At 41.4% G+C, this 21,304-nt stretch overlaps 1 protein-coding gene across 3 annotated transcripts in view; it reads left to right on the top strand.

Moving 5' to 3' along the window:
- Positions 1–21,304, top strand: part of SGPL1 (sphingosine-1-phosphate lyase 1) — an 85,565-nt gene that overhangs the window by 58,208 nt on the left and 6,053 nt on the right. For all 3 annotated transcript variants that reach the window (XM_020994532.2, XM_020994534.2, XM_078150820.1), the window contains 4 exons: positions 10,463–10,551; positions 11,711–11,816; positions 12,599–12,697; positions 20,844–20,993. In XM_020994532.2, coding sequence (XP_020850191.1) covers positions 10,463–10,551; positions 11,711–11,816; positions 12,599–12,697; positions 20,844–20,993 — 444 coding nt within the window. The remainder of the gene's footprint in view (positions 1–10,462; positions 10,552–11,710; positions 11,817–12,598; positions 12,698–20,843; positions 20,994–21,304) is intronic.

Raw genomic sequence — 21,304 nt, forward strand, 5'->3', positions numbered from 1 at the left:
TGTGATGGTAGTAAATACTGTGAGTGACCACGTCTCTTTGTTATATGCCTTACTTAATGTTAATTATTGGGGCTGTTAATCAAAGTTCTGTCATTATGTCTTTTATTTCATTTCCTCTTGCCTTTCTGGACCAAAGTATCCTTTCCTGGCCACCAGTCCCCATTTGTGTGTTGTCTTCCTCGTTAGAACATAAGCTCACTGAGGGCATGGATGATCTTTGCATCCACAGTGCTTGGTAAGCACTTAATACATGCTTTTTCATTCATTCAGCTTTCAAGGAATCTTACATAATTTTATCATATCCGTAGAGATCAACTTGGAGGAGAGTAGCCTGTAAGGCATTTTGCTGTATCAGATCCAACTGATTAGTATAGTGAAGCAAACAGTGAAGTCTTGTCCTATTTGAACCTTTCAGTGAGCTGTGTTATGAAGGTGAGGTCTACTATAGAACAGTGTTTGTGAAAGCCTGCTTGTTTCTTTCTTATCCTTTTATCAGGAATTGCCCTCGTACATGTAAAGATTATTTTCATAAGGATTTTGTAGAGCTGAGTAAGTAGGTTGGTAGTTTTTGATGTGTTTCAGTGTCCTTTTTTTTTTCCTGTAGTATTAATATCCATTTTTTTTCCCCAAGAGTTTGATCGTCATTCCCTGCTTCTGTATCCTGAGAATTGGTGCTTAACTTTTGCCTCAAGCATGAACATTTCTCATGGACATTTATTTGGTCTGGTTCTACTCTCCTTCCTGCCTTGAGGGCAGTTTCTACTTCCTCATACAATAATACAGGACAAATATGGTGGCTCCACTGTCATTGTTGGAGAAAATAACTTTTTACAGAAATTTTACAGATCTTTGTCATTTGTCTTTATTTCCTGTCTGACTTCTCTTATTTCATCCTTAAACACTCTCAAGATCACTGGGTTTCTTGCTATGGTTTCTTATAGACTTATTTTCCCCTCTACTGTTTCTCACTGTTTTATGAGCTGTTAGTATAGATAACTTCTTATCTTCCTCCTTCAGGTGATTTTACAAATGATTTTTTATTCTAAATCGGTGTTGCCCTTGGTTGTCATGTCTCTGCTGGGTCAGAGAACAGTATTTGCTGGACATAGTGGTTTCTAGATTCTTGGCTTCCTGGCTGCGGTTAAATTGGTTTAATTTTCTAAAGACTTTTCAGGTCTCTGCTGGCTCCAAATCTTCAATTCTCTGATTTTAGGAAATGGTTGCCAGTGGCTTTGATGTGTTTTCTTTCATTTCCCATTTTTCATAAGGCTGCTACTTATTTTTTGAACCTCTTTTGTGTTACAGTGTTAAGAAATGAACTAGCACGTCAGATCGTGTTGTGTCTGGGCCAGTAATTGTTGCTGGTACTTCAGTGGGAAGGAACGCTAGATTTCTCTGGTTGGAGTGCAGGGCCTGTCACCTGACCAGAGGAGCTTGTAGGGACGTGTTGATGTGCATAGGAGGCTTCCTTGTATAGCTGGGGTAGCCTAATGCTCCTTTCTCCCCGCTGGCAGCTGTACCAGTTTTGTCCGATGGGCTTAAGAACTGGTTGTTCTCGATTGCAGGAATTTCTGAACATACTTATTCTTTTAAATTCCTTTGCTAGTATTTGGGGCCTGCCAGTCATGCTGTTAGGAATCAGTCAATAAGAAAGGATGTTTCAGATTAGGTAGCAAAACAGGACAGACTCTTTAGACTTTTGTAATTATGTGATCCAGAGAACAGATGACACATGCAGATTTTATATTTGAGACTATTGTTTCCAGTGTTTTTTTCTTGTAACCAGAAGAAGATAACATTGGCAGTGCCTTGTAGATATGCCAAGCAGTTTTTGTAGGTGGGGATCTTTTCCCTCATAACACTTCAAAGTGGAATGAATAGATGTTAGCTAGGATTGTGCATTTGTTTCTACGTTTTGTGCTGGTTTGCGGCTGTGCAGGGTAGGTACACATGGGAGAATTGGTTTTGAATGAACATGCAACGCCATCTTTACCCTAACAGCACGCTCAACTGTGCAATCTCTTACAAAGCCAGACTGTAGAAGGCTTCTGTGTGTATGATTCTTGATTTTGAAAACCAGTGTAGTGAATTAGACAAAGCATGAACAGTTAGTGCATTTCTTCCTCCAACCCATCCCATCTGTCACACCAGCTTTCCCCTATAGGTTGGGCCTTCTTGGGAATTATCATGCATTATCAGCATCAGCCATTATCAGCCAGTCAGCTGCTCTGGACTCACTCTGTATGGGAGCTGTTTGGCATACTGGAGGCACTTGGAAAGTTATGGCCTTGATTCAGGGTACTCATGGTCAGAATGTTCGGGTGAAACCAAATAGTCAGTTTCTGTTTAATTCATAATCAGCATGAAGAAAGGGGGTGAGGATTAAGAGGTGGCTAGAACAGAATCAGAGCGAAAAGGAGGCTCTCTGAGAACTGCTCTGGTGGATGGAAATAGCAGATGATAAAATCTGGGAGAAGATTGAGGATGGGGATTCCTGTTCTCTCTTCACAGTGCAGCCTTTACTTTTACACAGAATTCCTTTGGTTAATCACTAATTGATTCACTCTTGAACTCTCTGCATTCGTGCTTCCAAACTTTCTCTTCTATTGAGTCCCTGCAGTCACCTCTATTGTTTTCTCTTTCAGCAGATGGTCTTGCTTCTCATTTCACTGAAATATTGAAGATATCCATTATCAGCTCCCTCTTTTCCCCCTACGCTACATCTCAGAATGCTGCTACATTTTATCTTTTTATTTTGTCTTTGTTTTTACATCATATTTCCAAATATATTCCCCCAGCTACTCAAGGAGTCTTTCTTCTCTATCTTCTCCTCTCCTTTGTTACATTCTGTAAGGAAGAAGTGGCCTTCTCCTCGCCACAGCTGACTCCTCTGCTTATGACTTGATTCTACCTCTCTCTGTTTAATCCAGGAGATTGTTTTATCAACCATTCCCTTCTCATCTTCTGTCTCTCCCTGTGTATTGCCTCCTTTTGGGTTTTCTACAAATGGGATTAGATCTCGCCTGTCTTTCCTTTGAACTTTTTCTGTTTCTGACCTCCCTGGCCTCACTCCTAGAAAGGTCTGTGCTTGCTGCCTTCACCTCCTCACCTCCCTCTTGCTTGTCACCTCCATGTGTGTTCTGGCGCTGACCCCACCATTCAACTGAAGGTGCTCTCTCCAAGGTTAGGAGTTATTTCTTAATTGTATAATATTTTTATACTATTGAACCCAAACTTGAATTCCCTCGGGTTTTGTGACTCTCATTTCATATGTGATAGTTTCTTCCTTGCTGCCTATGAACATGTCCAAGTCTCCTTCATCCCTAAAAAAACCTTCGCAAAACCTTCTGGGAAGGGGGGGGGCAGAGGAGGGGAGAGGAAGGGCAGGGAGGAAAAGGAGGAGTTACCCAACTGGAACTGGCCAGCTGGGTCTCCATTCAGGCAGCTCGGACTACTCACAGGTGTCCTTCGTTCTTGAATAGGACCATGACATCAGAGAGATGATGATATGACTTGCAATTGACTTTGATTTGACCAACCTCACTTTTTCCTCCAGAGCCACCTGGGTCCAGTGGCCAGATATTCATCAGAACATGATGAATACACTGGACATGGCCCAGGATACAATGAGAGACCCTGGCCCTTTTAAGCTAAGGTCCTCTCCTCTCCTCGCCTCTGAGAATGTTATGCCCAAAAGAAGGTAAATGTTGGTGGCCAAAAGCTGTCCATTTCACTTGTGGTTTACTGGCTAGATCTCTCTCTCAAAGACCAAGCCTTAAACCCAGTTCGCTCTGGATCTCACAGATCAGACAACAACTGCTCCCTGCTCAGGCACCACTTAATGAGCCTCCAAGCTCAGAGTGGATGTAAATAGTAACTGTTTCTCTTTTGGTCAGCAACCTTGGCTGGTCTTGCCCTCCCAGTTTGATTTTTTTTTTTTAATTAAAGGGGCCATCTCTTGACTCACTTCTTAAAGAAGCCTATTCACTGAATGGGCGTTGCCTCACTCAAAGCGAGAACCTGAAAAGACTTTAGCTTAAGAGGGCCAGGGTCTCCCATTGCACCATCTCCAGTCGTCCTGATGAATATCTGGCCACTGGACCCAGATGGCAGTGGAGGAGAAAGTGAGGCTGGTGACCTTTCACAGCCCTCCCTTATTCAGATCAAAGTCAACTGCAAGTCATGTCATCATCTACCAGATGTCATGGTCCTCTTTGAGAAAGAAGGACAAACACTATAAGAAGACCTTCTATCCCTTGAGCTGATGTCCTAACTGCAAACTCCTAGAAAAAGCCACCTGTGTGATGGCTTACTCATGACATAGCTCTTTTCTTGTTCTCTTCCTATCTACCTGTCCCCCTGTTTTGAATCCCCTTTACTGCTCCTCCACATCCCTTTCCTGAACTGAGAGCATAGCCCGGGGCTCTGTCCTGGGCCTGTCTACATTGCTGACTTTCCTGCATTCCAGTGGGTTGCTGGAGGAGCCCTCTTGCTTTCCCTTACACTCGCTGTTCCACCTCTCATCTCTGTACTTTTCCTCTGGCTGCTCCCACTGCTGGGAATACACTCCCTCACTTTTGCCTCATGGAGGCCCTTCAAGATTCATTTCAAGCCCCACTTGCTACATGAAACCTTTCTTGATCCTTCAGCTTCTATTGTTCTCCCTCCCTCAGCTACCTTGTATTTATTCTGTATGAATTTACGTACATATCTTCACTCCTGATAGGACATAAGTTCTTTGAGAGCTGGCCCCATTTCCTTTTTGTCTTTGTGTTCCGAGGATGCAGCACAGTGCCTAGAACAGAGGAGTACTTTTTGACTGATTCTCAGTTTCCTTTGCTGGCTCCTCACCTTAGGATGGCTCCTGCCTCCTAAGACCGAGTGTCTTCAAAGCTCTGTCCTGGGCCCCTTGGTAATCCCATCTGAGCTGACGGACTCAGTCATCATCCCTGTGTAGCTGACTCCCACATCTGTATAGTCAGCCTTAATTTCTCTCCTGTACACTGGCTCACGGCTAGACATCTCAGCACATAAAAGTGATGTTTTCATCACCACCGTTCTTCCTGAAACCCTGGTTTGTAAACTCAGAATCGTCCTTGACTCTTCCCTTTCTCCCTCTTTACCTCAAGGCCTTTTGACTCTACCTTCGTAACATCTCATAGTCCTTCCTCTTCTTCAGTTTACAAGGCCAAGGCCTGAGTTCAGGTCTTAACTTCCTCTCCTGGACTCTTGTAATTGTCACCCAACCTCCTTACATCTAGTATCTTCCCTTTCCCATCTTTTTTCCACACAGCTCCCAAAATAATACTCCTGAGACATAGGTAGGTATGACTGTGCCATTCCCTTGCTCAGAAATCTTCAAGGTCTCTCTTACCTCTAGGAAGGCAAACTCCTCATCCTGGTGTCCAAGGCCCTCAACATTCTGATTTTAGATTGGAATGAAAGCCCTCTTTTAATGTTAAACATATCACCACATGTTAGTAATTATACTATTCATAGCTGCTTTTTTTGGTAAATTTGTGATGACAAGCTAATAAGAATTCAGTAGTTTGCATTTAAAAATCATAATGATGTCTAAATATATTTGAAAATTAGTTTCATGTCACCACAGAAGTAGGAAGATTCTCAAAGGGCCCTTCCAGCAGTGCATTGTATGGTTCTCTGCCCCAGCTATCTAGGTGATCTATAGATTGATTCCAGGTCTGATGCTCCCCTCTACCCCTTTATACCAACAAAACTCTTTTATCTTAGGTGACCTCATTTACCCTGTGGCGTTAGATAAGCTGAGGTCCCCAAATAGGGAGGGGGGAAATGGAAAAGTTTCTATAAGTGCACTTAAATATTCTAAATGGCATCTAAGAGACAGATTTCTAAGGAGGCTAGCATCACATGTTTTATGAAAACTTATTTATGTCTCATCTATTGCAACAAACATGGTTGCTGGTAGTTCCTTCTTCCTGCTGCACTAACCATTGGGATTCTTCCAAATTATCAGTTATCCACATACATATACATTCCTATAGTTCTTGTAGCTCTTGTCTATTATCCTTTTTTCTTTTAGAAAAAATTTATTTTTGGTTTTCAACATTCACTTCCATAAGATTTTGAGTTCCAGATTTTTTCCCCTCCCTCCCTTCCCCCCACCCCAAGATAATGTGCATTTTGATATAGGCTCTACATATACATTCCTATTAAATATATTTTCACATTAATTATGTTGTAAAGAAGAATTAGAAACAATGGGAGGATGTTGTAAAGAAGAATTAGAAACAATGGGAGGAACCACAAGAAAGAAGAAACAAAACAAAACAGAAGAAAAAAGCAAATAATATGCTTTTATCTGCATTCAAACTCCATAGTTCTTTCTCTGGATGTGGATAGCATTTGTCATCATGAGACTTTTGGAGATCCTTGCATTGCTGAAAAGGGCTAAGTCTATCATAGTCATAGCACAATGTTACTGTTACTGTGTACAGTGTTCTCCTGGTTCTGCTCACTTTACTTAGCATCAGTTCATATAAGTCTTTTCAGGTTTTTCTGAAGTCCCTTTGCTCGTCATTTCTTTTCTTTTTTTTTTTTTTTTGGTTGAACTTTTTTTTTTTTCACGTAATGCTTTATTTTATTTTTTTCCATTTTTTTTATTAATTTATTTTGATTTATCAACAATCACTTCCATATGCTTTTGAGTTTAAAATTTCTCTCCCCCTTCCTCCCCACCACCCTCCGCAAGACAGTGCACAATCTGATATAGGCTATATATATATATACATTCTTATTAAACATATTTTCACATTAGTGATGTTGTAAGTAAAAATTAGAACCAATAGGAGGAACCACCAGAAAGAGGTAACAAAACTCAACAGAAGAGAAAAAAAATAGCAAATAATATGCTTCGATCTGCATTCAAATTCCATAGTTCTTTCTTTGGATGTGGATAGCATTTTCCATCACAAGGCCTTTGGAGATGTCTAAGATCCTTGTATTGCTGGGAAGGGTTAAGTTTATCAACATTAGTCATTGCACAACGTGGTTGTTATTGTGTATAGCGTTCTCTTGGTTCCTCTCACTTCACTCAGCATCAGACCATACAAGTCTTTCCAGGATTTTCTGTAGTCCGCCTGTTCATCATTTCTTATAGCACAATAGTATTCCATTACATTCATATACCACAACTTGCTCAGCCATTCCCCAGTTGATGGGCATCCCCTCAATTTCCAGTTCTTTGCCACCACAAAAAGAGCTGCTATGAATATTTTTGTACATGTGGGTCCTTTTCCCATTTGTATGATCTCTCTGGAATGTAGCCCTAGAAGTGCTATTGCTGGTCAAAGGGTACACATTTTATAGCCCTTTGGGCATAGTTCCAAATTGCTCTAAATGGTTGGATCAATTCACTGCTCCATCAACAATGCATTAGTATTCCAATTTTCCCACATCTTTTCCAACATTTATTATTTTCTGGTTTTGTCGTGTTAGCTAGTTTGATAGGTGTGATGTGGTGCCTCGGAATTGTTTTAATTTGCACTTCTCTAATCAATAGTGATTTAGAGCATTTATTTCATGTGACATAGATGGCTTTAATTTCTTCATCTGAAACCTTCCTGTTTATATCCTTTGATCATTTATCAATTGAAGAATGACTTGTATTCTTATAAATTTGACTCAGTTCTCTATATAGTTTAGAAATGAGGCCTTTATCAGAGACACTGATTGTAAAAATTGTTTCCCAGCTTTCTGTTTCCCTGCTAATCTTGGTTGCATTGGCTTTGTTTGTGCAAAAATTTTTCAATTTAATGTAATCAAAATTATCCATTTTTGTATTTCATACTGTTCTCTATTATTTGGCCATAAATTCTTCTGTTCTCCATAGATCTGACAGGTAAACTCTTCCTTGCTCCCCTAGTTTGGTTATAGTATCAGCCTTTATATGTAAATCGTGTCCGCATTTTGACTTTATCTTGGTATAGGGTGTAAGATGTTGGCCTCTCCCTAGTTTCTGCCATACAATTTTCCAGTTTTCCCAGCAGTTTTTATTAAATAGGGAGTTCTTATCCCAGAAGCTGGAGTCTTTGGGTTTATTAAAAAGTAATTTATAATAGTCATTGACTGCAGTGTCTTGTGTACCTAACCTATTCCACTGATCCACCACTCTATTTCTTAGCCAGTGCCAAGTCGTTTTGATGATTGCTTCTTTATAATACAGTTTAAGATCTGGTATGGGTAGGCCACCTTCCCTAGCATTTCTTTTCATTAGTTTCCTTGATAATCTTGACCTTTTGTTCTTCCAGATGAATTTTGTTATTATTTTTTCTAGTTCTATAAAATAAGTTTTTGGTAGTTTGATTGATATGGCCCCGAATAAGTAAATTCTTGTCCATTTTCCTATCTAGTCCTATATAGCTGTTACTTTGTAGCACATTAGTGCTACGTTAGGAGTTTCTCTCTCTGCACAGATGCTGATTGGAGATGCTAACATCAGCTTTCTTTTTATAGGACCAAGTTGGGCATGTGATTCTGGTGACTGGTGTTTTGGGGAAGTGGTTTTGCTTAGCTCACGCCCAGACCTTTGTACAGAGATTGAGTCAGTGGAGGCAGAGGCATTGCTGGTGCCTCACTCATCCTGTTGTTTACTTCAGAACCAGTCTGACTCCTGTAATGACATTCTGAGATTTCACTGGGCCACAAGCTACACCCTGGGGAATTGCCTCAATGAACTGGGGCTTTATCTCTGACCCCATTTGTAAAACTGTGATTTCCTTTTGGTTTAGGCATTTGGTGACGCATCATTTACCAAACAAGGGAACTCTCATGGTTACTCCTAGTTAAGGGTGTGAAAGTCACGTGTTTCATAAGGACTTCCCGAGTCCTAGTGGCTGACTTTTCTCCAAAGATCTTCAGAATAGCTCCTCATTCCAGCAGTGTTAGGGCTTAGTGGTCTTTTCTTGGCAAGGTTACCTTCTCTGGAAGCCAGCCCGAACCACCATCTAGCCCAGTCTCACTGAAGCCGAGGAGTTGGAGTTTTCTATCAATGTATCAAATAGGTTGTTTCCATTAATATATATTGTGTGTATGTAGATGTGTAGCATGCATGTAATACATGTCATCTGTGTATACATGACATGTGATCTGAAGAGAAAGTGTGCTTAGAAATTGCACATCTGAAAAATATCTGCTAAATATTCTGGGTTGGCACCTTGAGGCATTGTTAAAAGGGGGCCACATGCTTGTGAACTTGTATTGGTACTGCTGTACTGATGACCAAGGAATCTCCATAGATAGTCGTTTCTTTTTTATAGTAGGATGACAATACTATGTGGAACCCAGGGAGTTCTTGAAATGACCTCTGAACCATCTTCTTTTCAGTCTATAGATGGTAGAATCATAGAGAAATATTTAGGGTCCTTCATAACTGTGATGCATATGGTTTCTATCTTAGGTAAACAGGATCATAATCCCCTTCCTGACTAAGTGGGCACTACTTCTGTTGTCCTTTCTCTTGTTTAAACTGTAACACCAGCCTCTGAGGCAAGGGTGGGGAACCATAGCACGCTGGCCCTGGAGTCAGGAGGACCTGAGTTCAAATCCGGCCACAGACACTTGACACTTACTAGCTGTGTGACCCTGGGCAAGTCACTTAACCCCATTGCCTAGCCAAAAAAAAGAAAAAAGATTTGTTCTAGAAAACTTGGACTCAGTCAAAAGTCCATACCCAAGGCCACAAGTGACCTTGAGGCCACAAGTTACCCACCCCTGTTCTAAGGGTTCATTTTTCTTATAATATTTATCAGAAATTACTAGTAGTTTCCCATTTGTGTTAGTGGACTTCTTAGATCAAATGACTTTTTTTTTTTTTTGCATTGCAGCAGTACCTTCTTATTTGTAAACAGATAAGATAGCTTGGGGTCCATTGCAGCGGGCCTACTTGTCACTATCCAGATATATGTAAATATGTGCATACATACACACATATACATTGTCTGTATAGGTTTGTTTGTGATAATGATTCACTTTTTGTAGCCATTTAACAATTATAAAGCATTTTTGTAGTGTCCTGTGAAATATATAATGGATTATCCTTATTTCACAGATGAGGAAACTGAGGCTCAGAGCATGACATCAAAGTGATTGATCCCTGAGCACATGGCTGTACTTATATGAGACAGGATTTTGACTGAAGTCTCCTGATCCCTTAAATCCAATATTCTTTCTACTCTGTAGAGGGAGGTAGAAAAATGACTGGTTTTGGATTAGGTCTGTTGGCCACATCCAGCCTCCTTCAGACATGTATAAGCTATTGAAAAACAAAAGAAAGAATCAGTATCTCAGCAGCCTTTGCTTCTTGCAGGAAGGTTAGCTTTGGCCGACGAACCAGAACCCAGTGGTTGTACAGGCTAGAACATCCGGTGCATTCTGGAAGCTCCTTTCAGCTGCCTCCATGGCTAATGTCTCCTCTTCCTTTTAGATGACTTCAGGGGGGACAGAGAGCATCCTGATGGCCTGCAAAGCCTATCGAGACCTAGCCTATGAAAAGGGCATCAAATCTCCAGAAATGTATGTATCTGCTTCCCAGCCTTGATCTATTTCCCCTGCTAGAATGCCAGGTAACGAGAATCCCTGGAGGGGGCACCTGGGCCTCTTCTCATCCTCAAGTCTTTGTTCCAAGCTGGTTGGCCAGGGACATGCACTGACAAGGCCTGGTACTCTTTGGGATTTAAGAGCTCCCTGCCATCTTCGGCCCCAGGCTCTTACGCACCTCACCAGTGAAGTGACTCAGATGTGTTTTTTTGGGATGTGTTTGACTTCTTCCTGTTGGATTGTAAGCTTTCAGTCGATTGAGGAAAGCCTTTTCTCCTTGTTTTGACTTCAGACAGACCATTCAGCCACAAGCTGCCCCTAGTTTACCCCAGAACAATCCATCCTTTTGTCTCTGTCATCCTTTGTCAAGGAGCCTTGACCTGCTGCCACCCAGTGGACTGACCTTTTTTAGCATTTGTTTTTCCCTCCCTGCTGGTATCTGAAGCAGGACCAGTGCCCAAGAGCTAATGTTACACATGATCTCTGCTCATCAATGGTGCTTGAGGGTCAACTGGTACTGTCCCTTCCCTTCAATGGGGACATGTGCATCTTATGACCTTGGATGCTTAAAAGTCACAGTTTGGTGGCTGGTATTGAGGGAAACTCTTTATTGTTTCTGAGATAGGGGATGCTGAGAGTTAATAGCAGTAAGTCTGAAAAAGAAGACCTGAGTTTGACTAGTTTCCTCTGTCAGTACTGTTTGAAAGTTCGATCCTGTTTAGTTGAGAGAATTTTTCCTTAAAGCAAAAAGGAGACTTTAATTTCTCCTTTTACTTCTTTATTAGACTCTTGTGTTCACAGGTTGCCTGTGATCAGGTTACTTTCTAGTTCTTTTAACAGTGTCACCAGGATGGTATTTCAGGAATAAGGAGAAAGGGGATTAAAAAAGATAGGTTGGCTTGTCATTGTTCAAGTTGGTTTTTAGCTCTGCTTGTCGGTTCACTCTTTCCCCTTTGCCTTGCGTTGACCTTTCCCCTTTGATGTAGTGGATGGAGTTCTGGACTTGGAGTCAAGAAAATCTGCATTTTCAGTCTTGCCTCAGACATTTATGAGTTGTGTGGCTGTGGACAAATCATTGACCCTTCCCAGTCCTCAGTCGCTTCATCTGTTCTGAATGTGTGCTTCTGTCTCCTAGTGTGGCCCCTGTCAGCGTCCACGCTGCCTTCGAGAAGGCAGCACATTATTTTGGGATGAAGCTGGTACGCGTCCCACTGAATAAGAAGATGGAGGTGGATGTCAAGGTGAGTTTCCTTGTCAGAGCTCCTCTTGACCACCTCACCTTGTAGGAGGATGAGGATTGCATCCACGTGGTTCATTTTATCCATGGTCACATTCAAATAAGAAGTGGTAGGTTATGGGGGATAGAGTCACAAGGACTTGGGTTCAAGTCCTGCCTCTGACACATGCTGGCTTTGAGACCCTGGGCAGGTCACTTTACCCTCTCAGTGTTCTAGGCAACTCTCTAAGACCATAAGCTTCAGAGGAGGGCAGCTCACTGGATAGAGCCCTGGGCCTGGAGGCAGGAAGACCTGAGTTCAAATCCAGCCTCACATACTCACTAGCAGTGTGACCCTGGGCAAGTCACTTAACCTCTGTCACAGGTCCAGTCCCTCTCCCTTTCCCTGTTCAGATAGGCACTTAATAATATTTTTTTCGTTGATAATACCTGGAATATTGAAAACTCAGGTCACCACATGTTCTCAGAGTGATTCTTAAAAAGGAGTGCAGAGCTGTGGGTCCTCTTCTGTCTCAGGTGACTTCACGCGAGCCCCTGAGGATGATCAGGAGCACGCTTCCCATGGGCTTCTGAAGGCGGCGTGGGAAGGGCCTGCCTTCCTTCTCCTCCACACTGGCAGGCTGTCGCCCTGCCCTTGGTCCTCTGCCAGGATCTACCGGTGCCGTCTTCCCGGGCAGGGAGCTGTAGTAAGAGCAGGGAGGTTGGGACGGCCATGTGGTGGCTCCACACCCTTCTTGGTCGCGCTATGGGTGTTCTCATCTTCCTTCTTTCTCTTTACGTCTCCAGGCAATGAGAAGAGCCATTTCCAGAAACACTGCCATGCTTGTCTGTTCAGCGCCTCAGTACCCCCATGGGGTGATAGATCCCATCCCTGAAGTAGCCAAGGTACTGGGGGAGCGGTGGGCTGTTATGAGTGACGTGGAGGGTCTTCATCGGAGCTCGAGTCAGCTTTGTTTGGTTAGACATGATGGCTAGGTTTGGGATTCAGCCGTGCCAGTGGCAGACAGATGTGGCCTCTGAGGAGTTCATTAGGTGATTTCAAAGCTTTACCCTCTGTGCATTCTAAGAAAGGCCCTAGACATGTGCTTCAGGTGGGTGGTAGGAAGGGGACTTCAGCAGCATTTTGGGAAAGGAGGGTGGGTGTAGGATTCTGTCATCATTGTGTACAAACTTGAAGCCAGTTCACAAAACATCCCCTCGTCCCCACTCTCTAAGACAGTGTGACCTTTGAACGAGAGTGGCTCTTTTCCTTCCAAATAATGTTGCAGTGACATGCATGTATGGCACTTATTTAACTGCTTAAGCAACTTGCATGTCAGAAATTGGCTATTGGTGGGTGGAGTATCAGGAAGAAAGGCCGCCTGGCCCCCTCCACAAACCTTCCCACGAAGATAAGGGAAGCGCTAAGCCGAATTCAGATCGGGAAATCCAGGAGAAAGTCATAGGCGGTCATTCTCCCAGCTCAGGGCATCTTAGGATGATAGAGAGGCCTGCTGACTCTGGGGCCGAGGTCTGGCCAGAAATGCACTGTGAGAGGAGCGTTCTGGTGTCCAGGGATTCAAAGAGACAGAGCCGCCCCAGGGCAGAAAATAATCTGAGAGGATCCCTAAGTGAGGGCAGCTCTGTCACCCCCTCCCGAGTCCTAGGCTGCAGACCCAGGCTGGAGAGGGTCCCACAGAAGGGGGGCAGATTCTGGTTGTGTCCTGAGGAAGGAAGAAGCTCTGAAACCAGCAGGAGCAGAGCAGGGGCTCGGTGCTCGTCTTCAGCCCAGCACACGAGCGGCAGGGGGATAACCAGGGCCGAAGAGGGGCCCGCAGTTCAGTCTCTCGGGACACGCAGAGTCGCCAGTGGACTGTGGCTGAGTCTGGCAGCAGTCTGTGGAAACTCCTGCCTAGGGACGAGCTACCAGACCCAACCCGGGGGCTAGCAACCAGAAGATCCCAGACCAAGAGAGCGGCGAGCAGACTCTACCCTGGCTCACGTCCCGCTGGAGGAGCTGAAAACCTGCAGGCCCCCAGTCTGAGCTGTGAAAACAGCAGGACGAGGGGCAGCTAGGTGGCGCAGTGGCTAGAGCTCCAGCCTCGGAGTTCAAAACTGGCCTCAGACACTTGACACTTACTGGCTGTGTGACCCTGGGCAAGTCACTTAACGCTGATTGCCTCAATAACAACAACAAAAAAGGGCAGATTGTCACCTCTGCAATTAATTTATAGTCTTAGAGAAATGTGAATGTGTGTGTGTTTGGGGATGGAGGGGGAAGGTTGAGAAGTAAAATGACTGGCTCAGAATCTCCTAGGTCAGATGTAGGACTTGAACACAGGTCTTCTCGTCTTTGAGGTCATTTTTCTCAGTCAGTCAACAGGTGTTTCTTACTATGTGCTAGACACTGTGTAAGCAGGTGGGGGGGTGGGGTAGGAAAGGAAAGGAAAAACCAAGTCTCTGCCCTCCCAGAGCTCACGTTTTAATGGGAGAGACAAGAAGCCAACAATTATGTACATACAAGACACTTGTGAAATAGATGGAAGGTCATTAACCCCAAGTGTCTCACCAAAAAGTAAAAAAAAAAACCCAGCAGAAGGAAGTAAGAGGAGAGAAACTCAGGCCAGACATTTCCCCCAGAAGTACGTAGAGACCAGCACTGAGATCAAGTCCACGGTGAAAAAGCAGGCTGGAAGAATGAGGAGACAGGAAAAGAATTCCACCTTAAAGAGCCATTATGGTGACAAGGAATCTCAAGACACGTATCTGGAACAATTAAAAATAAAACTGCGAAGAACAATTCAACTTGGACACAAGTCCAACCAGAATGGAAACATGAGTTTTTTTTTTTTTAAAGAACTAAAATTAATTTTAAAAACCGAATGAGAATAATGGAGGAAAAAATGGGAAAAGAAATGAGAGCAATTGAAGAAAGGTATAGAAAGGGAATTAACAGCTTGGAAAACAGAGGCACAAAACCATACTCAAGAAAGTAAATCCTTAAAAATGAGAATAACAGGGGCAGCTAGGTGGCGCAGTGGGAAGAGCACCGGCCCTGGATTCGAGAGGACCAGTGTTCAAATCTGGCCTCAGACACATAACACTTACTAATTGTGTGACCCTGGGCAAGTCACTTAACCCCATTGCCTAACCAAAAAAAAAAAAAAGAATTAACCAAATAGAAGTTAATGACTACATAAGACATCCAGAAATAGTAAAACAAAGTCAAATGAAAAAAATTATAGAAGAAAATGTTAGGTTTTTCATAGCAAAAACAACTAACCTGGAAAACTAATTTAGGAATTATCAGACTATCTGAAACAGAGGGCAAAGTAGAAATAGAAAGAATATACCAGTCACTTCCTTAAAGAAACCCCAAAATTAAAACTTCCAGGAACGTTAAACCCCAAATCCAGAGTTCTCAGGGCAAAGAAAGAAAAATACTACAAGCAGACAGAAAATATTGAAGTAACGAGGAACCACAGTTAGGATCACACAAGATTTAGCAGCCACCACTATGAAGGAGTGGAGAGATTAGAATATGATATTTCAGAAGGCAAAAGAACTAGCCTTATAACCAAGAATTATTTACCTTAAAAAACAATGTAATTCTATAGGCAGAAAAAAAAAGCCCAGACCTTTAATAAAACAGAGGCTTTCCAAGTATTCTCAATACAAAGACCAGAATGGAATAAGAAATTCAACATACAAATGTCAAGAGAAGCACAAAATGATATGCATGAATGAACAGTCATTAAGGGACTAAACAAGGTTAAACTGTGTATCTTCCTGTCTGGGGGTAAGACACGTGAGGCCCCTCAGAACCCTATCATCATCACAGAGGGAGTGATTCTGTTATGTTTTATTGGTATTAAAAGAAGAGTGGAAGGAATAGGAAGAGGAAGACATTGGGAGAAGTGGGGGTAGGGAGAGGAAGAATGGGGAAAATTCGATGACAAAAATGGGGAGTGTAAGCAGAGGTCTGTACAGCCAGGAAGTAGGAGTGGAGGAGGAGCGGGGAACAGTTGAACCTCATTCTCATGTGAACTGGTTGAAAGATAGAAGAAGACCCATAAACGCAGAGCTGGGCACAGAAATGCATGTTGTCCAGCAAGGAAATAGGAGGGAGAGGGGTTAAGGGAAAGAGGGGCAGCAAGAGAGAAGGCAGATTATGGGAAGGATTAGTCAGAAGGAAAGCAAACTCTTAAAGAGCTGGTGAGAAGCAAGGAGAAGGAAAAGAGAATAGGATGGAGGGAAATGCGTAATTATCGCTCATAACTGTGAATGTAGTGAACTTACCTGTAAAACAGAAAAGGGTAGCAGAATAGATTAGAAACCCAAACCCAACAATATGTTGTTTACAAGAAACACACTTGAATAAGAAAATACACAAAGAGTGAAAATGAGGGGTGGGAGCAGAATCTATTATGCTTCAGCAGGAGAAAAAAAAATAAAAAACAAGGGCAGCAAACGTGATCTCCGATAAAGCAACAGCAAAAGTGGACCTAATTAAAAGAGAGAGAGAAACAACATTTTTCTAAAAGGTATTATAGACAATGAATGAATATCAATATTAAACATAATTCATCAAGTGATACAGCATCTAAATTCTTAAAGGAAAATTTACAGGGAGAAATAGACAATTTACCCTTCTCAGGCATAGATAAATCTAATGATGAAATAACAAAAATGAAGGACCTGAATAGAATTTTAGAAAAGCTACTTATGATAGACCTCTGGAGAATGCTGAATGGCAGCAGAAAGGAAGAGACCTATTTATTAATTGTGCATGACACTTTCACAAAAATGGCTATGAATTAAGGCATAAAAGATCTAACAAATGCAGAAATATTAAATGTTTCTTTTGCCAACCGTAATGCATTAAAATTACATTCAACAAAAGGACATTGAAGCAAAGATTAAAAATTAATTGGAATGGAATAACAATCCTAAATAATGGGTGGGTCAAAGAATAAATCATGGAAACAATTAATGATTTCATTAAAGATAATGGCAATGGCAAGACAACATACCAGAATATTGGGGATGCAGCCAAGCTCTTAGGAGGAAATGTATTTCTCTAAACATTTTCATCAGTAAAAGAGAGAAAGAACAGACCAATTAATTTGGGCATGCAACTAAAAAAATTAGAAAACCAATAGATTAAAAACAACCACTTAAGCACCGGAATAGAAATCCTGAAAACCAAAGGACAGATTAGCAAAACTGAAAGCAAAAAGTCCCACTGATTTAATCAATAAAACTAGGAGTTGTGTTTGTGTGTGTGTGTATGTGTGTGTGTGTGTGTGTGTGTGTGTGTGTGTGTGTGTGTGTGTGTGTGTAGGGTAGCAGATAACTCATTAGCTAATTTGATTAAAAAAAAAAGAAAAAAAGAAAACTGAATTACTAGTATTAAAAATGAAAAAGATGAAAATGGTAAATCTACTACCAATGAAGAAATAAAATAAATTATTAGGAACTATTTTGACCACCTGTATGCCAATAAAACTGACAACCTAAATGAAATGGATGAGTATTTACAAAAATGTTAACTGCTCAGATTAACAGAAAAGGAAATGGAGTCTTAAGTAACACTATTTTAGAAAAAGAAATTGAATAAGGTTATATATGTGGAGTCCCAAAGAAAAAACTTCCAGGACCAGTTGGATTTATAAGTGAATCCTGCAAAACATTTAAAGCATAATTCCATATTATGTAAACTGTTTGAAAAAAAAAATAAGAAAAGGAGTCCTGCCAAATTCCTTCTATGATACAAATGTAGTGTTGATACCTAAACTAGGGAATATCTAATCAGAGAAAGAAAAATATAGATCAACATCCCTAATGAATATCAATGCAAAAATTTTAAGTAAAATATTAGTAAGGATACTGTTGCAATGTATTGTAAAGAATTATGCACTGTGATTAACCTGGATTTATGCTGGGACTGCAGAGCTGGTTCAATATTAGGAAAACCATAAGCCTAAGTGACCATATTAATAACAAAAACAGCAAAAATCATATGATCACATCAAAAGATGCAAAAAAAGCTTTTGACAAGATAAAACATTCATTGCTGCTTCAAAAAATTAAAAAACTCCCACAAAACCCTAGAAAGCATAGGAACAAATGGAGCTTTCCTTAAAATGCAAAGTACTATCTGTGCAAAACTAAAAGCCAGCATTATCCAGCGTAGATGGGAATAAGCTGGAGGCCTTTGGAATAAGATCAGGAGTGAAGCAGGGCTGTTCCCTCTCATCATCATGGTTCCACGTAGTGCTGGAAGTGCTGGCTGTGGCAATAAGAAACCAACAGGAAATTGGAGTATGAATGAGCACAGGCAAAGAAGAAGCAGTCACTGCTTTTTGCAGATGATGTGATACTTTACTTGGAGAAGCCTAGAGAGCTTAAAAACTATTGAAAACATGAGCAACTTCAACAAAGTTTGATGATATAAAATAAGCCCACACAGATCATCAGCATTTCTGTATATTGTCAACAAAATCCAGCAGGAAGAGATAGAAGGAGAAATTCCATTTAAAATAAGGACAGAAAGCATTAACTTCTTGAGAGTCTACCTACCAAGAAACACAGAACTGTGTCAACACAATAAAGACAGCTCAGAATGATTGATTCAAATAGTAATTGTTCATGGGCAGGCTAAGCCAATAGAATACAAATAGCAATGCTGGCTAAACTGATTTAGTTATTCAGTGCCATAGCAGTCAGACTACCAAAGGATTACTTTGTAGAGCTAGAAAAAATAGTAACAAAATTTGTCTGGAGGAACAAAAGGTCAAGAATATTAGAGGAATTCATGAAAAAAAGATTGAAGGGGAAGGGAGCCTAGTAGAACCGGATCTTAGACTTTATTACATAGCCATGATCATCAAAATGGTTTGGTACTGAGTAAGAAATAGAGAAGTTAATCAGTGGAACAGATTAGGTACACAATAATACCTGTATGGGCAGCTAGGTGGCACAGTGGATAGAGCGCTGGGCCTGGAGTCAGGAAGACCTCAGTTCAAATGTTGTCTCAGACACTTACTAGCTGTGGGATCCTGGGCAAGTCACTTAACCTCTGTTTGTCTCAGTTACCTCATCTATAAAATGGGGATAATAGTGGCATCTACCTCCCAGGACTGTTTGTCGATAAAATGAGATAATAATTGTAAAGTGCTTAACGTAATGCCTGGCACGTCATAAATGCTATATAAATGTTAGCTATTATTATTTTACAGAAACAAATAAACACAGTAGTCGAGTGTTTAAAAAACCCAGGGAGCTCAGCTATTGGGTAAGATTCACTATTTGACAAAAACTATTAGGAAAACTAGAAAACAATTGGGTGGATACTAGGTGTAGGCCAACATCTTACACTATATACCAAGCCAAGTTCTAACTGGGTACATGATTTACACATCAAGGCTGGCATTATAAAATAGGGGAGCTGTCAGATCTCTGGATAGGGGGAGAATTCATGACCAAATGAGATAGAGAGGTTCACAGGAGGCACAGAGGACAGTTGTGATTACATAAAATTTAAAAGTTCATGCACAAATAAAACCAGTGCACCCAAATTAGAAGAGAAGCAGGAAAATGGGGAATTTTTTTGCAAGTTTCTCTGATAAAGACTTCATTTTTCAAATATATAGGGAACCAAGTCAAATTTATAAGTATTAGAACCATTCCCTAATCAATAGACAAAGGATAGGAACAGGCACTTTTCAAAGGAAGAAAGACAAGCTATAAATAGCCATTTAAAAATGCTCTAAATCACTAATTGTTAGAGAAATGCCAATCGAAACAACTGAGGTACCGCCTCACACCCATCAGATTGGCAAAGTTGGCAACAAAGGCAAATGACAGATGCTGGGGGAGTTGTGGATAAATAGGTACAGTAACGTACTGTTGCTGGAGCTGTGAACTTCTCTGGCTGTTCTGGAAAGCAATTTGGAACTATGCCAAACAAGTTATTAGCCCATGATAACCCTTCGATCCATTGGTATTGTTAGTGGGTCCATACCCAAAGAGATAAAGATAAAAGAGGAAAAGGACTCATATTACAAAAATATTTATAGCAGCTCTTTTTGTATTGGCAAAGAATTGGAAACTAAGGGGATGACCATGAATTGGGGAATGGCTGAACAAGTTTGTACATGAAGATGAGGAAATACTATTGTGCTGTAAGAAATGATGAAGGTGGGACAGCTAGGTGGCACAGTAGATAGAGCTCCGGCCTTGGAGTCAGGAGGACCTGAGTTCAAATCCAGCCTCAGACACATGACACTTACTAGCTATGTGACTCTGGGCAAGTCACTTATTGCCTCATGAAAAAGCAAAAAAAAAAAAATGAAGGGCAGTTTCAAAGAAACTTGGGAAAACTTGTATGAACTGATACGAAGTGAAGTGAATAGAATCAGGAGCACAGTTTATACAACAGCAACGATACTGAAAAGAGAAAGAAAGACTCAGTATCTTGGGTCAGTAAAATGACCAACTGCAGTTCTGGGTGACTCGTGATGAAGCGTGCTCTCTGCCTCCAGAGAGAGCTGACGGCTCAGAGCACAGATTGAGGCTTGTATAATACATGTGCATATGCACAGGTGTGTGTGTAGTCGTGTTCTGGACACGGCTCATGTGGGGCTTTGTTCTGCTTGACTACATACATTTGTAAGGGTTGTTGTTTTTCTTGCTTTCTCAATGGGTGGGGGAGGGGAGTGAGAGGGAGAGAATTTGGAACTGAAAATGAAATAAAATTGAGTTTTAAAAAAAATTAGAAAGTTAGCTACTGAAGATATTAATTTGTGGTTGAATAGAATTAAAGGATGAATGAGGTATAAAAAGAAGGAGAATTTTGCTTTCTGAAATAGCATGCCTTTGTGTGAAACACCGTAGAGATCTTGGGGCATCTCTGATTTTTGTTTCTTCTTGCATAAGACGTAAATACAGAATAACTTTGGGTTGAGTCCACCTTTCCTGCTGTGTTCCACCGTCGGGTTTGTCATAGTGTCCTCTGTGATTTCTTCTGTTCTTTATTTTCTCGGTGCAGCTGGCTGTCAAGTATAAAATTCCTTTCCACGTAGATGCCTGTTTGGGGGGCTTCCTCATCGCCTTCATGCAACAAGCAGGATACCCTCTGGATCAGCTCTTTGATTTCCGGGTAAAAGGCGTGACTAGCATTTCAGCAGATACTCATAAGGTAAGACAAGATGGAGAAAAATGACAGCTAAGATAGCCACTTCTGCTGTGAGGAAGCGAACATGCCCTATGGTACTTCTGGCCAGTATTTCACATCTCTGAGCAGTCTCCTGTTCGGGAAATCTGACTCTTGATTCTTAGCTCCCACCGAGGCAATAGAGCCAGACAGGAGGAGTTCCTTGCCTGGTTAAATGAAATGGCTGGAAGGAGCAGATTAGAATTCATTACTCTGCTGATCTTTGCCTCTTTGTGACTGTAGGAATCTTGATCGAATGTCTGTAAACTGAGAGTTCTATCATAGGAGTCTCCATA

The sequence above is a fragment of the Phascolarctos cinereus genome, unplaced genomic scaffold, assembly GCF_003287225.1.
Source record: "Phascolarctos cinereus isolate Bilbo 61053 unplaced genomic scaffold, phaCin_HiC Scaffold_3;HRSCAF=262, whole genome shotgun sequence".
Lineage (NCBI taxonomy): Eukaryota > Metazoa > Chordata > Mammalia > Diprotodontia > Phascolarctidae > Phascolarctos > Phascolarctos cinereus.